Source organism: Papio anubis, chromosome 12 (genome assembly GCF_008728515.1).
Source record: "Papio anubis isolate 15944 chromosome 12, Panubis1.0, whole genome shotgun sequence".
Classification (NCBI taxonomy): Eukaryota; Metazoa; Chordata; class Mammalia; order Primates; family Cercopithecidae; genus Papio; species Papio anubis.
In genome coordinates this window covers 58,303,982-58,318,510 of record NC_044987.1, presented here as the reverse complement: position 1 = coordinate 58,318,510, position 14,529 = coordinate 58,303,982, and the positions used below count along the sequence as shown (strand labels likewise).

The 14,529-nt window shown below is 35.7% G+C and overlaps 1 protein-coding gene across 5 annotated transcripts in view; it reads left to right on the top strand.

The window, feature by feature from the left end:
- The window catches only part of UVRAG (UV radiation resistance associated), a 329,716-nt gene that overhangs the window by 146,834 nt on the left and 168,353 nt on the right, over positions 1-14,529 (top strand). For all 5 annotated transcript variants that reach the window (XM_003910437.5, XM_031653097.1, XM_021926331.2 and 2 more), the window contains one exon: positions 3,884-3,989. In XM_003910437.5, coding sequence (XP_003910486.4) covers positions 3,884-3,989 — 106 coding nt within the window. The remainder of the gene's footprint in view (positions 1-3,883; positions 3,990-14,529) is intronic.

Here is a 14,529-nt window from a genome sequence, read left to right as displayed (position 1 = left end):
TTCTATATAAATTACAGTATCAGCTTATTAATTTCTGTCAAAAACAAAATCCTTTGGGACTGTGATTGGGAGTCTCAAGCTATTTACCCATTTGGGAAAAGCTGACATCTTTAACAATATGGAATCTTCCAGTCCATGTACATGTATTTTTTACTTACTAGTTCTTCTTTATTGTAGCAATGTTTTGTGACTTCAGGGTTGAGTCTTGCACATCTTTTATTTCATCCCTAAGTATTTTATGTTTTTTGATGCTGTCATTAAAGTATTATTTAAGAATTTCGTATCTCAATTGTTTGGGGCTAATACAGGAATACCTTGGAGATACTGAGGATTTGGTTCCAGGCTACCCCAATAAAGCAAATATCGCAACAAAGCAGTAAAGCAAATATTGCAATAAAGCGAGTCACATGAACTTCTTGGTTTCCCAGTGCATATAAAAGTTATGTTTACACTATGCTGTAGTCTATTAAGTGTGAAATAGCATTATGTCTAAAAACAATGTACATACCTTAATTAAAACATCTTTTATTGCTAAAAAAATGCTAATGATCATCTGAACCTTCAGCAAGCCATATCTTTTTGCTGGTGGAGGATCTTGCCTCCATGTCAATGGCTGCTGATTGATCAGATTGGTAGTTACTGAAGGTTGGAGTGACTGTGACAATTTCTTAAAATAAGACAACATGAAGTTTGACATATCAGTTGACTCTTCTTTCATGCATGATTCTCTGTATCATGCAATGCTGTTTGATAACATTTTACCCAGAGTAGAACTTCTTTCAAAATTGGAGTCAGTCCTTCCCCTCAAACCCTGCCACTGTTTTATCAGCTAAGTTTATGATGATATAAATTTTTTGTTGTCATTTCAACAGTGTTTATAGCTTCTTCACCAGGAGTAGATTCCATCTCAAAAAACCACTTTTCTTGCTCAACTATAAAAAGTAACTCCTCATCCAATCAAGTTTGATCATGAGATCACAGCAATTCAGTCATACCTTCAGGCTCCACTTATAATTCTAATTCTCTTGCTATTAAAACCATGTCTGCAGTTACTTCCGCCACTGAAGTCTTGAACCCCTCAAAGTCATCCATGAGGGCTGGAATCAGCTTCTTCCAAACTCCTGTTAATGTTGATATTTTTACCTACTCCCATGAATCATGAATGTTCTGAATGGCATTCAGAATGGTGAATCCTTTCCAAAATGTTTTCCATTGATTTTGCCCAGATCCACTAGAAGAATGAATTATCTATGGAAACTCTAGCCTTATGAATGTATTTCTTAAATAATAATACTTGAAAGTTGGAATGCCTCCTTCATCCATGGGCTACAGAATAGATAATGTGTTGGCAGACGTGAAAACATTAATCTCCTTGTACATGCCCATCAGCACTCTGGGGTGACCAGGTGCATTGCCAATGAACAGTAATATTTTGAAAGAAATCTTTTTTTCTAAGCATTAAGTCTCAAGAGTCCTAAAATATTCGTAAAACCGTGCTGTAAACAGATGCACTGTCATCCAGGCTTTGATGTACCATTTATAGAACACAGGCAGAGTAGAGTTAGCATAATTCTTAAGGGCCCCAGGATCTTCAGAGTTGTAGATGAGCATTAGCTTCAACTTAAAATCAGCAGATACATTAACCCCTAATAAGAGAGTCAGCCTGTCCTTTGAAGCTTTGAAGCCAAGCATTGACTTCTCCTCTCTAGCTATGAAAGTCCTAGATGGCATCTTCTTTCAACAGAAGACTGTTTCATCTATGTTGAAAACCTGTTGTTTAGTATAACCACCTTCACTGATGATCTTAGCTAGAGCTACCGAGTAACTTATTGCAGCTTCTCCATTAGCACTTCCTGCCTCACCTTACATGTCGATGTTCTAGAGATGGCTTCTTTCCTTAAACCTCATAAACCAATCTCTGCTGTCTTCCAACTTTTCTTCTGCAGCTTCCTTACCTCTCTCAGCCTTCAAAAATTTGAAGAGAGTTAGGTCCTTGCTCTGAATTAGGCTTTGGGTTAAGAGAATGTTGTGGCTGGTTTGATCTTCTATCCAGACCAGTAAAACTCTTTCTGCATCAGCAATAAGGCTGTTTTACTTTATCATTCACGTGTTCACTGGAGTAGCACTTTTAATTTCCTTCAAGGACTTCTCCTTTGCATTCACAACTTGGCTGACTGTTTCATGCAAGAGGCCTAGCTTTTGGCTTATCTTGGCTTTTCACATCCCTTCCTCACTAAGCTTTGTCATTTCTAGTTTTTGATTTAAAGTGAGAGATGTAGGACTGTTCTTTTCACTTGAACACTTAGAGGCCACTGTAAGGCTTGACCCAATTTCATTATTGTTGTGTCTCAGGGAATATGGAGGCCCAAGGCGAGGAAGAGAGACTGGGAATGGCCAATTAGTGGAGCAGTCAGAACACACAACATTTATCAATAAAGTTCACTATCTTATATGGGTGCGGCTCATGGTGCTCCAAAATAATTATAATAGCAACACCGAAGATCACTGATCACAGATCACCGTAACAGATATAATAATAATGATAAAGTTTGAGATATTGTGAGAATTACCAAAATGTGACAGAGACATGAAGTGAGTACATGCTGTTGGAAAAATGGCTCCAGTAGACTTGATTGACTCAGGGTTGTCAAAAACCTTCAATTTGTTTATTTTTTTAAAGCAATATCTATGAAGCACAATAAAGCAAAGTGCAGTAAAGTGAGGTATGCCTACATACAGAAATATCATTTTTTTTTTTTTTGTATATTGACCTTATATCCCATGACCTTGCTAAATTAACTTATTAATTTTAGTGTTTGTTTTGTAGATTTCTGATGATTTTCCACATGACAATTATGTCATCTACAAATAAAGACAGTTTGACCATTTGGTATGGAAATGTATAAGAAATACTTGAGCTATATTTAAAGATAAAGAAACCAGGCGCAGTGGCATAGTGCTGTAATCCTAATACTTTGAGAGGCGGGCAGATTGCTTGAACACAGAGTTTGAGACCAGTCTGGGCAACATGGTGAAACCTCGTCTCTGCAAAAAACACAAAAATTAGCCAGGCGTGGTTGTGCATGCCCGTAGTCCCAGCTATCTAGGGGCCTGAGGTAGGAGAATCACTGGAGCCTGGGAGGTCAAGCCTGCAGTAAGCCGTGTTTGCACCACTGTACTCCAGCCTGGGCGACAGAGTGACACCCTGTCTGAAAATAAAATTAAATTAAAATAAAGATAAAGAGACCAAGAAGCAAAAACACAAAACCATAACTTAAAAATAAAAATAGCTCTTAATGTTTTCAGTGCTCCTTGAAAGAGACCTTACTGAAAATGTAGTTGCTAGTTTGAACCTGGCCAAGTATTTAATTCCTCCTATTTGTCTTTTCTATCATCTTTTGGTTTTTTCTTATCTCTTTGAGAGTGCTATCTGCTTTGATTCAACCTTCTCAGCTGGGATTACTGTGAATTCCTTTTTTCTTTATGGATACCTAGAAGAAATAGTCGCCTTTGATAATGGTGATACTCTCTCGGTGACTTTAGCAATCCACTTAATTTCACTGGGCCTCAGTTTCCATATCTGTAAAATGATAGGATTTTACTATATTACTTTCTCAGGGCTCTTCCCGACTCCTTTGAGTTCTTCATCTTACTTGACAATACATCAGAGGCAGGCAGGCAGGTATAAAAAGGGTGTTTTAGAGCTTTAATGTTTTAGGATTTATTGTATTCCTTGTTATTTCATTGTGAATATGCTAGATAATTAAATAAATTGGGTTCATTATTAAATCTTTGTATCCTCAAGGTTTGTCATTTATATCTGAGGCTCTTTGTTGAGTTTACTGTCAACTCATTTACATTTTTCTATAACTTATATTTCTAGGCTTCATAGAGCCCAGTGTGCAATTAAACAGACTCAGGTAACTGTTCAGAAAATTGGGAAGGAAATTGAAGAAAAACTAAGACTCACATCTACAAGCAATGAGCTGGTAGGTTTTTATGTATTTACCTGTTTACACTTCTTGTTTTCTAAAGGAGAGTATCATATTCTTCTAGGGTTAATTTTAAAAAACCCTTTAGATAGTTTTTATCTTATTAATGTTCTACTGAGAGTTCTATTGGCATTTAAATGTTGGAAATAAACTTTCCCATCTGCTAATAGTGTAACACGCCAAGTGCCTGCTTTATTCTGCTGGATGAAACTTTATATTACATAAAATTACTTAGAAGATAATTAACAGGCAGTTTTATTAATGTGAACTCTAAACATGAATTATATAGTGAATGAAAAATAGCTGCCAGGAGGAAAAAAAATAAACTATGGGAGCTAATCTACTTTTAAAAGATGAATTTAAAAAGTATTTGGACTGAGCAAAATAAGTCTGGTTTGTGAACAGTGATCTCTTTTGGGAAAACTCTTATTAAGGAGCCATTTCCAAAGAAACAGAAATCCTAACCCAAATGGGCAGATTGAAGATATTAATATAATTTTGAGTTGTTTTTCCTAGTGGAGTGGAAAAAATGTCTATTTTGTAATGAATATTGTGTTTTTGTAAGCACAGTAGTGGGTATGGCTAATAAACTGAGCTTTTTTTTAAAGCCATTTGAGTATGAATAGCTTTTGAGGAACTTTGTGCTGTGGATTGGACTTAAAATAAAATTCAGATCTTCAAATTAAGTTCTAGATAAAATTATTTAAATATTTGTTTGTGTGAACTCATTATCACAGATAGGCATCTTCCTATTGTCATTTACACCCGTCTCAGCTTAGCAGAGGGCCTTTACATCCCCAAACGAAAGCTTTTTGTTGCCTTGAAGATCTGCCGAAGATAATCATATAGTAGAAGTGTGGAAAAGCAGCAATGCACTTAACCTTACAGAAACTTCCCTCTCATGGAATTTGAAATTAATATGTTAGTTCAAACTGTATACAGTTGCTGATTTTATAGCTAGTGCTATACTTGGCAGGTAGCAAACATACAAAATAGGGTAGCTGCAATAGGTGTAGTAGTAATTCTTATTATTCACGTGACTTTCCTTGTCTATAAAAGCATCTTCCATTTCAAAGATGCTGTTAAACCACCTCTTGTTGTAACTTAGCCCCAGCAGAAGACTAAATTTCAGACTATTGAAGGGCGACGAAAAATCACTGATTTTAATTCTTTCTGTAGTGTATAAAAATGCTGGATTTTTAGAACCTTTGGGGAAAATTGCTAGGTTTTATTTTTGTTTTCCTCTCCCAAGGCAAGACTGTTAAATACTTGTTTCATTAAATGACAGCATATGCTTTATCTCAGTGTGGAAAAATGTATTTTTAATCCTGTTTTTAAAAGAATATAAGTGGTGACACAGAGCAAGGTAACAGAATGTGTGAGTTTAAAGAGGTCAAGTTCAGAGGTTCACTGTGTGTTTTTATGCTGCCTAGTCAACACAGAAGAAAAATCACTGAATTTTTGAACTGAACGTGAACCTAGAAATCATCTAGTTCCCTAATAACCCCATTCAAAACTATAGCCCCCTCAGTACATTCTGTCCCTTTTCCTACTTTATTGTTCCCTGTAATATTCATTATCATTTACCATGATACATATTTTGCATAATTTTCTATCTCTCTAAACTCTGTAAGGCGAGGGATTTTTGTCTCTCTCTCTCTTTTTTTTTTCTTCTTCTTTTTTTTTACATTGGTGTATTTCCAGCATCTAGAAAAGTGTTTGCCGCACAGTAGGTGCTCAGTAAGTATTTGTTGAATTTAAGAATGAATCTAGCATAATGTCCTCTTAAAATAGGACGGTAAAATGAAGCTTAAAGAAGGGAAACAGCTTTCCCACAATCATTTGACATAGAGACAGATAATTTGGTTTACTTGTTTCCTTTTAGAGAATGTTAGAGAATAATGCCATCTACATGTTAATTAGTGAGTCACTTTAAGGTTTACCTGTAGCATATTAGAAAACTTTACTATTTGTCTTTTACTCATTTACTTTTCAACTTGGCCCATGGCCATTGTATTCCAACCCATCCATTTCCAATATTTAAGAAATAATTTTCATTTTAACCTAAGTAAAAATTCAGCAAGAAGGCATATTTGATGTTGAAAGAAATCGGATTACCTTCCAAGACCACGTGTGATTAACTGTGTTATAAGAAATTGGGTTCATACTTGGTGACTTTCAAAAATTTGGCATCTTCTCACATTACATGAATGCCTAATGTTTTTTGGCATTTAATTATATTTATGAAATTTCTGCTGTTGTCATTTTGAATTTTTACTTACGTTTTATAATTTTTTTGTTTGTTTCAAGGTGAGATCTCACTGTGTTGCCCGGACTACTCTTGAACTCCTGGCCTCATGTGGTCCTCTCACCTGAGCCTCCCGAGTAGCTGGGATTATAGGCGTGTACCATCACGCACAGTTTGTTTCAGATTTTGTCAAATTCCTTTCCCGTTATCTGTTTAGATAAATGTATGTTTTTTGTCTTCTGGTATTATGGTGAAATACATTGGTTGATTTTTTTTTTTTTTTTTTTTTTTTTGAGACGGAGTCTTGCTCTGTCCCCCAGGTTGGCGTGCAGTGGCACGATCTCAGCTCACTGCAAGCTCCGCCTCCCGGGTTCACGCCATTCTTCTGTCTCAGCCTCCTGAGTAGCTGGGACTACAGGCGCCCACCACCACGCCCGGCTGATTGTCTTTTTAGTAGAGACGGGGTTTCACCGTGTTAGCCAGGATGGTCTCGATCTCCTGACCTCGTGATCCGGCCGTCTTGGCCTCCCAAAGTGCTGGGATTACAGGTGTGAGCCACTGTGCCCGGCCGGTTGATTTTTTAATGTTAACCCAACTTTGCATTCCTGGGGAGAGCCCTCTTGGTCATGGTGAATTACTTTTTAACACTTATTATTGGATTTAATTTGTTAAAAAATTTTAAAGAAATTGTGTGTATGTATTTATAAAGAATGTTGGTCTGTAGTTTGTTTTCTTGTAATCTCTTTGTCTCATTTTGTTGTCAGGGTGACGTTGGCCTCAACTCACTTTTGGAAAGTGTTTTCCCCCTTTTTGTTTTCAGGAAGAATACGTGTGGAATGGGAATGTTAGGTAGAATTTACATTGAAGCCATCTGGGTCTGGAGGTTTTTTTGTGGGAAGGTTTTTGATCTGGGAATTAAGTTTCTTTAATAATTTACCTTTTGCATGAACTTTGGTAGCTTGTGTCTTTCAAGCATTTGTCCACTTCATTTAAGAGGTCAGTCTTTTTACATTTTAGCTATTCTAGCACTTATATAGCATTTTCTCTTTTTGTTCTGAATCGTATTTCCATGATGAGCATTTTTTCATATCCTATTGGATATGCATGCATCTTTTAAGAATTATCAGTTTAGTGGCCCATGCCTGTAATCCCAGCAATTTGGGAGGCCAAGGCAGGTGGTTCACTAGGTCAGGAGTTCGAGATCAGCTTGGCCCATATGGTGAAATCCTGTTTCTAATAAAAGTAGAAAAAATTAGCTGGGCATGGTGGCGTGCATCTGTAGTCCCAGCCACTTGGGAGGCCGAGGCAGGAGAATCACTTGAACCCGGGAGGCAGAGGTTGCAGTGAGCCAAAATTGCGCCACTGCACTCCAGCCTGGGTGACAGAGTGAGACTCCATCTCAAAAAAAAAAAAAAAAAAAAAAAAAAAGAAAGAAGTATCAGTTAAAATATTTTTGCCCACTAAAAATAAACTCTTTATTTTAGATTTATAGGAGACTTGCCAAGATAATTCAGAGAGTTCCCACATACCTTTCATCTGGTTTCTCTAATGTTAACATCTTACATAACCATGGTACGTTTGACATGGTGCATGGTTAATTAAAAAAAAGGACATTGATATGATATTATTAACTATGGATTTTATTCACATTTCACCAGTGTTGCCATTAATGTCTTTTTGAAAATAAATAAACTTTGAATTTTAGAAGAGTTTTGGATTGATAGAATTATCACAAAGATAGTACAGGGACTTACCCTGTATGTACCACACCCAATTTCTCCTATTATTAATATCTTGCCTTAATGTGGTACGTTTGTTACAATTGATGAACCTATATTGATAAATTATTGTTAACCAAGGTCCATGGAACCAAGGTTCAGTTTTTTTTTTCCCAGCTTTTAACTAATGTCCTTTTTCTATTCCATAATCCTATCCAGGAAAATATACTGCATATAGTAATAGTAATCATACTTCCCTAGATTCTTCATGGTTTTGAAAATCTTTCAGACTTTTCTTATTTTTGATGACCCTGACAGTTTTGAGGGCTTTGATGGGGCAGTTATTTTACAGAATATTCCTTAATTAGGATTTGTCTGATGTTTTTCTGTTGATTGACTGGGTTCTGATGCCTATTTTTGTTTCAGTATTTAGTCCAGGAAACCACATTGGATTTAGTCATCATTTTTTCCTAGTCTTCTCCGATCTATGTGTTTCTCTGTTTTCCTTTTTAAAATCACTGACTAATCACTGTTGATGTAAACCTCGGTCTTTTGGTTAAGGTAGTATCTCCCAGGTTTCTCCAATACAAAGTTCCCTTTCTATACTCTGTTTTTTGAAAGCAAGTTACTTAGTTAGCCTACAATCAAGAGGAAGGGAATTAAATTCCACCTCCTGGATGGAGGAATATGTACATATATTATTTGAAATTCTTTGAGAGGAAAATGTGTCTCTTCTCCCACCACTTATTTGTTTATTTAATGACTTGCTAGTGTGGGCTCATGCATGTTTATTTTATACTTTGGATTACAATCCAGTACTATGTTATTTATTTTCTTGTTCAGTTTTGGATTTGGCCATTGAGAGATCTTTCCAGTTGGCTCTTACGTCCTTTTGATACACCCCTATCTCTTTGTTCATTTTTAAAAGACTTCCTTACTCCTTGGCACTATATGATCCAGTCTCATCTTGTGTTTTCCCCATCCCAGCCCTAGAATTAGCCATTTCTCCAAGAGCCTTGTTCCTTTTGTTTAATAATGATATTAAACAAATATTAAATGTTATTAATTTAATTAAAATATTAAATGATTTAATATTTTAATTAAAAAATTAAATTTAATATTAAAATATTAAATTAATATCAAATATTAAATAATGATATTAAACAAGATGTGGGCTTGTTGCCACTGGATTGCTTCTAGGATCTCTCAGTGGACAGAGCTATGTATGCACATGTTTCTATCTCTCTCTATATATATTAAAATGTGTTGGGGCCGGGCATGGTGGCTCATGCCTATAATTCCAGCACTTTGGGAAGCCGAGGTGGGCGGAACACAAGGTCAGGAGATAGAGACCATCCTAGCTAACACGGTGAAACCCCACTCTACTAAAAATACATTTTAAAAAATTACCTGGGCGTGGTGGTAGGCACCTGTAGTCCCAGCTACTCGGGAGGCTGAGGCAGGATAATCACTTGAGTCTGGGAGCCTGAGGTTGTAATGAGCCGAGATCGCACCACTGTACTACAGCCTGGGCGACAGAGCGAGACTCCGTCTCACATAAAAAAAAAAAAAAAAAAAAAAAAAAAGAAAAGAAAAGTTAATACTAATCATTTATACTTTAATACCACAAAGTGCTTTCTAGCCGTCCCCTTCATGTTGTTTATTTGTATTATCTTTTTCTGATAGTGAGAAACCTGGCTCCCATTATCTGTCATTTATGTACTCATTTGTTCAGTCCTAGTATACGTGTAAAGTAGTTTCAGATTTGTTCTCTCTTGCTCCTGCTGTCTTCTTTAAGGAAATAAGGTCTTGCTCTGTCACCCAGGCTAGAGTGCAGTGGCACGATCATTGCTCACTGCAGCATCAAACTCCTAGGCTCAAGTTGTCCTGCCTCAGCCTCCTGAGTAGCCACCTGCCCAGATAATTTTCTATTTTTTGTAGAGGCAGACTTGCTGTATTTCTCAGGCTGGCCTCAAACTCCTGACCTCAAGCAATCCTCCTGCTTCAGCCTCCCGAAGTCTTTTCTCTTTTTTATTGAAATGGAGTCTCACTCTGTTGCCCAGGCTGGAGTACAGTAGCACGATCTGGGCTCACTGCAAGCTCCGCCTCCCGGGTTCACACCATTCTCCTGCCTCAGCCTCCCAAGTAGCTGGGACTACAGGCGCCCGCCACCATACCCAGCTAACTTTTTTTTTTTTTTTTTTGTATTTTTAGTAGAGATGGGGTTTCACCATGTTAGCCAAGATGGTCTCAATCTCCTGACCTTGTGATCTGCCCACCTTGGCCTCCCAAGGTGCTGGGATTACAGGTGTGAGCCACCGTACCCAACCAGTCTTTTTTCATTTTTAATTCAGATTTTTGTCTTCTTATTTTTGGTTTGTAAGTATATGTGTGTGTTTCTGTATACAAATCCTTTTTCTGTTTTGTGCGTTGGGAATACTTTCTTTTCGGTCTGTGTCTTGCCTTTTTGTATTCTTAACAGTATTTTCTAAAGAGCAAAAGTTTTGAAGTTTGATGAAATCCAACGTATTTAATTTTAATTTAATTTTTTGTGTTCAGGGATTTTTGTGTTAGAAATATTTGCGTAACCCAAGGTCACAGGAATTTTCTCCTATGTTTTGTTCTAACAGTTTAATAGTTTTGGGCTTTCCATGTACATCTCCAATCCACCTCTCTTATAGTTCTGTAGTTCATTGTTTTGTATCACATAAGTAAGGATAATTTTTTCCCCCTGCATGGATATCCAGTTGATATCCATCATTGGATATCATGATTAGCATCATTTATTGAATAGTCTTTTCATTCCTCATTTAATTGCCTTGACATGTTTGTTCAAAATCAATTGATCATATATGTGTACATCTATTTCTGGATTTTCTATTCTGTTCCATTGATCTATATGTCTGTATTTCCCCAATAGCCAACTCACTTATTATTGTAGATTTGTCATCTTAAAACTTGACCGGGTAAATCTTCCAACTTTGTTTTTTTTTTTTTTAGACTTCTGTGGTTTTTCTGGGTTCTTTATATTTCCAAGTTAATTTGAGAATCAGTTTGTCAATTCCTACACACACACAAAAAAGGCCTGCTGGAATTTTGATAAGAAGCTGTAGATAAAATTATGGAGAATTGCTGTCTTAACAATATTAGGTCTTTCAGTCCGTGAACATCGTGTATATCTCTTTTACTTAGATTTCTCTCTGATTCTCTTTATAATGTTGTAGCTTTCACTGTAGAGATTTTGGACATCTTTTGTTAGAGTTATTCTTAAGTGTTTTATGGGAGTTTTTTGGCAGGGGAGGCATTATTACAAGTGGAACTGTTTTTGAATTTTTATTTCTCATTCGTTTGCTGCTAGTATGTAAGAATACAATTAATTTTAACTTATTAATCTTCTGTATTACAATCTTGTTTTATTAACTTATTCATTATGCTAGTTATTTATAGTTTTTTGGGATTTTCTGTGTAAACAATCATAACGGCAAACTTGTAGAGTTTTATGCCCTTTATTTGATTTTCATCCATTAGAGTGTTGGACAAAAAAGTAGTTAGAACAGGAATCCTCACCTTGTTACTGGTTTTAGGGAGAAACCATTCATCGTTTCTCTATTAAATATAGTACTAGGAATGCCCTTCATTAATTTTAGGAAGTTCCTCTTATTCCTAATTTCTGAGAGTTTTTATCATGAATAGACATTGAATTTTGTCAGATGGTTTTTCTATAGCCATTGAAATGATCATATGGTTTTTTTCTTTATTCTCTTATTGGTTTATTTTCAAATGTTTAACATTGCATTTCTGCAATAAACCTACATTGATTATAATATATAATTATTTCTGTGTTTTGTTGGATTTGTTCTTATAAATTTTTTTCCTTCATATTGTCTTGGGTTTGCTTTGGTAATAATTTAAGAAATTTTGCACCTGTATTTATTAGGGATGTTGTGATACAATGTTTTGAATTGCCTTTTCGGATTTTGGTAGTAGGATTATGGTAGCCTGGTAAAATTAGTTGGGCAGTGTTCTTTTTTTCCTATTCCATCTTGCCCAGGAGCAGAAATCTGGACCTTTTAAATATTTTCTAGTTCTCTGCTGATATTTCACATCCTTTTATTCACTATAAGAATATTTCAATTTTTGTTGACATATTTGTGAGAGTGGCTTTAAAGTTTTTGGTAATCCTAACATCTGGATCATCTTGGGGTTGGCATCTGTTGGTTTTCTCCTCCCTAGAGAGTGAGTCACATTTTCTTGACTCTTCATATATTAGGTAATACTGCATAGTATCTTGGACATTGTGAATGTAATTTGGTGGAAATCTCTGGATTTTGTTACTTTATTCCAAAAAATGTTGATGTTTTTATTTTAGCAGATAGTTAACTTGGTTAGGCTCAAACTGTCATGCCTGCAATGAACATTGGCTCAGATTTCAGTGTAGTTCTTTTACCCTTAGGCACAAGCTTCTTTCTGTTTGTCTCATGCATGTGTAGTATAGGACTTAAGAGACTTAGGTTGAATTTAAATAGAATCTAGGGTGCCCATTCTCTGCCTTCCTCTATTCTTGCACTCTTGATTGCCTGACCATTTTTCCCTGGTTCCTCTGGTCAGAAAAAAAGTTGACTTTCTTTTGGAGTTTGCAGCCACCCTCAGGGAAAAGCCACAGAAAAGGGGAATTTCATTTTATTGGTTGTTTATGCCAAGTTCTGACTCAACTCCAAAATATGCCTGTCATTGATCATTCTCAAGAACCTTCAAGTAGTGATTTTTGTATTTTTTCCATAGTCTATATCTGTTATCCATAGTCTGTATCCTCTATGAGAGGACCAATTTGTTGCGTACTTATTCTTTTACACCAGAAGCAGAGCTCCTGTACATTTTATTATTACATATTTTTGCTGTATCCCTCCTGGCTAAACCCGGGTTCTAAGCCTGTTATTGCTAAGTCTATGAAATTAATTGATTGGAAATATTTTCTAAGGAAATCTTTTCCTTTTCTTAGTGGTTGACTAGGTGTAGGTGCAGGAGAAACAACCTGTAAATGACATTTAAAAGCAAATGTGTTAAGTTTTGGGACAGCTGCCACAGTTTTAAAAACTTTTTTCTGATTGTTAATTATTTTCAATTTTGGGGGGTTTAAATTACTATAGATGAAGATAAAATATACCCTAAGCTGTCAATTCTCAAAGTTTTTGGTCTCAAGACCCCTTTATACTCTTAAAAATCTCAAAGAATTCAGCAATACCTTTTTGTGAAAAATAAGCATATTTTTCTGAACAAAAGGTTTAATTAGCATTGCATTGCTTAAATATTTTGTGAATTTAACTCTATTAAGCTTATGTCTAGCCTAATAAAAGACACCTGGATTTTCACATCTGCTTCTGCAGTGAATCTGTTGCAATATCATAAGTCTTGCAGATTCTGGCAAACTCCATCATAGACTTATGAGAAAATGAGAGTGGAAAAGAGGCATACAGCTTAGTATTATGCTATTATATTTTATCTTACAAGAGTCTGTAAAGATGTCAGGAACCCTCACGATTCCCAGGAACATGCTTTAGGAACTTTTTCCCTAAGGCAAAAAGTTTTAACTCCAATATCATCAATGTGAAGACATTTGTTCCGTTACTAAGAGAACATCTCATATCAAAAATACAAAATACAAAACACCCCAGTGAGCATTTTCCTTGAGTGTCATGTTGGTGCTCAGAAAGTTTCAGATTTTGTAGCGTTTTGAACTTCAGATTTTCAGATTTGGCATACTCAACGTATAATGTGTTATTTATACGTTAGTCATCTTTCTGAAATGAATGTTTAACATTTCCCATTTTTTTTGGCAACGACTCATAAATAGGAATGTGTGTATCTGTGATTTTCAGTTCACATATAGTGTTGTATAGAAACACTAAAATCTAATTAAAAGTAATCTATTGGAGATATATGTGTGACATTACACTTGGAGTAAACAGATAAATAGAACACTGAAACTCATTAGAAGATTATGGAACATTAAGATCTTTGAGCAATTCGTCTTTGATGCATTAGAAAGGAAGCAGAACTAGATCCCACATGAGTTTGTTTACTCATCAGAAATTGGAGCCAACAATTCTGGTTTTGAATGACTTGATATATTTCTGTAAATGAGCCAGTTTCTGAACATGGACCATAACACAAACACTATACACATACATGCCTTCCCATATTAATGTAGTATTTAGATTAACTTGTAACCTTAGTTCTTTAAATCTAGAAAACATATCTCAGTATGTACCCTGGAATAGAGCAGATTATCCTCCTAGCCAGGCATATCCCTGTGTTTTCTGAAGATTTGCTTTTCTTTTTCTGTATTTTCTTTCTCTGCCCAGGTAGAATTCAATTTACGTATTTTGTGGAAAAATTCAAGTTAAGGAAGTTGAATACCTCACTCTTTGTGGGAAAAGATTGCTTCCTAAAGATTTTACCTTTTTACTCAGTGATGTAAGAACACCTTAGGCTTCTTGATTATACTATTACATTGCTAAAGAAAACTCAGATTGTTTCTTCATTCCTTTTTCTTTCATAATAAACAAGCTCA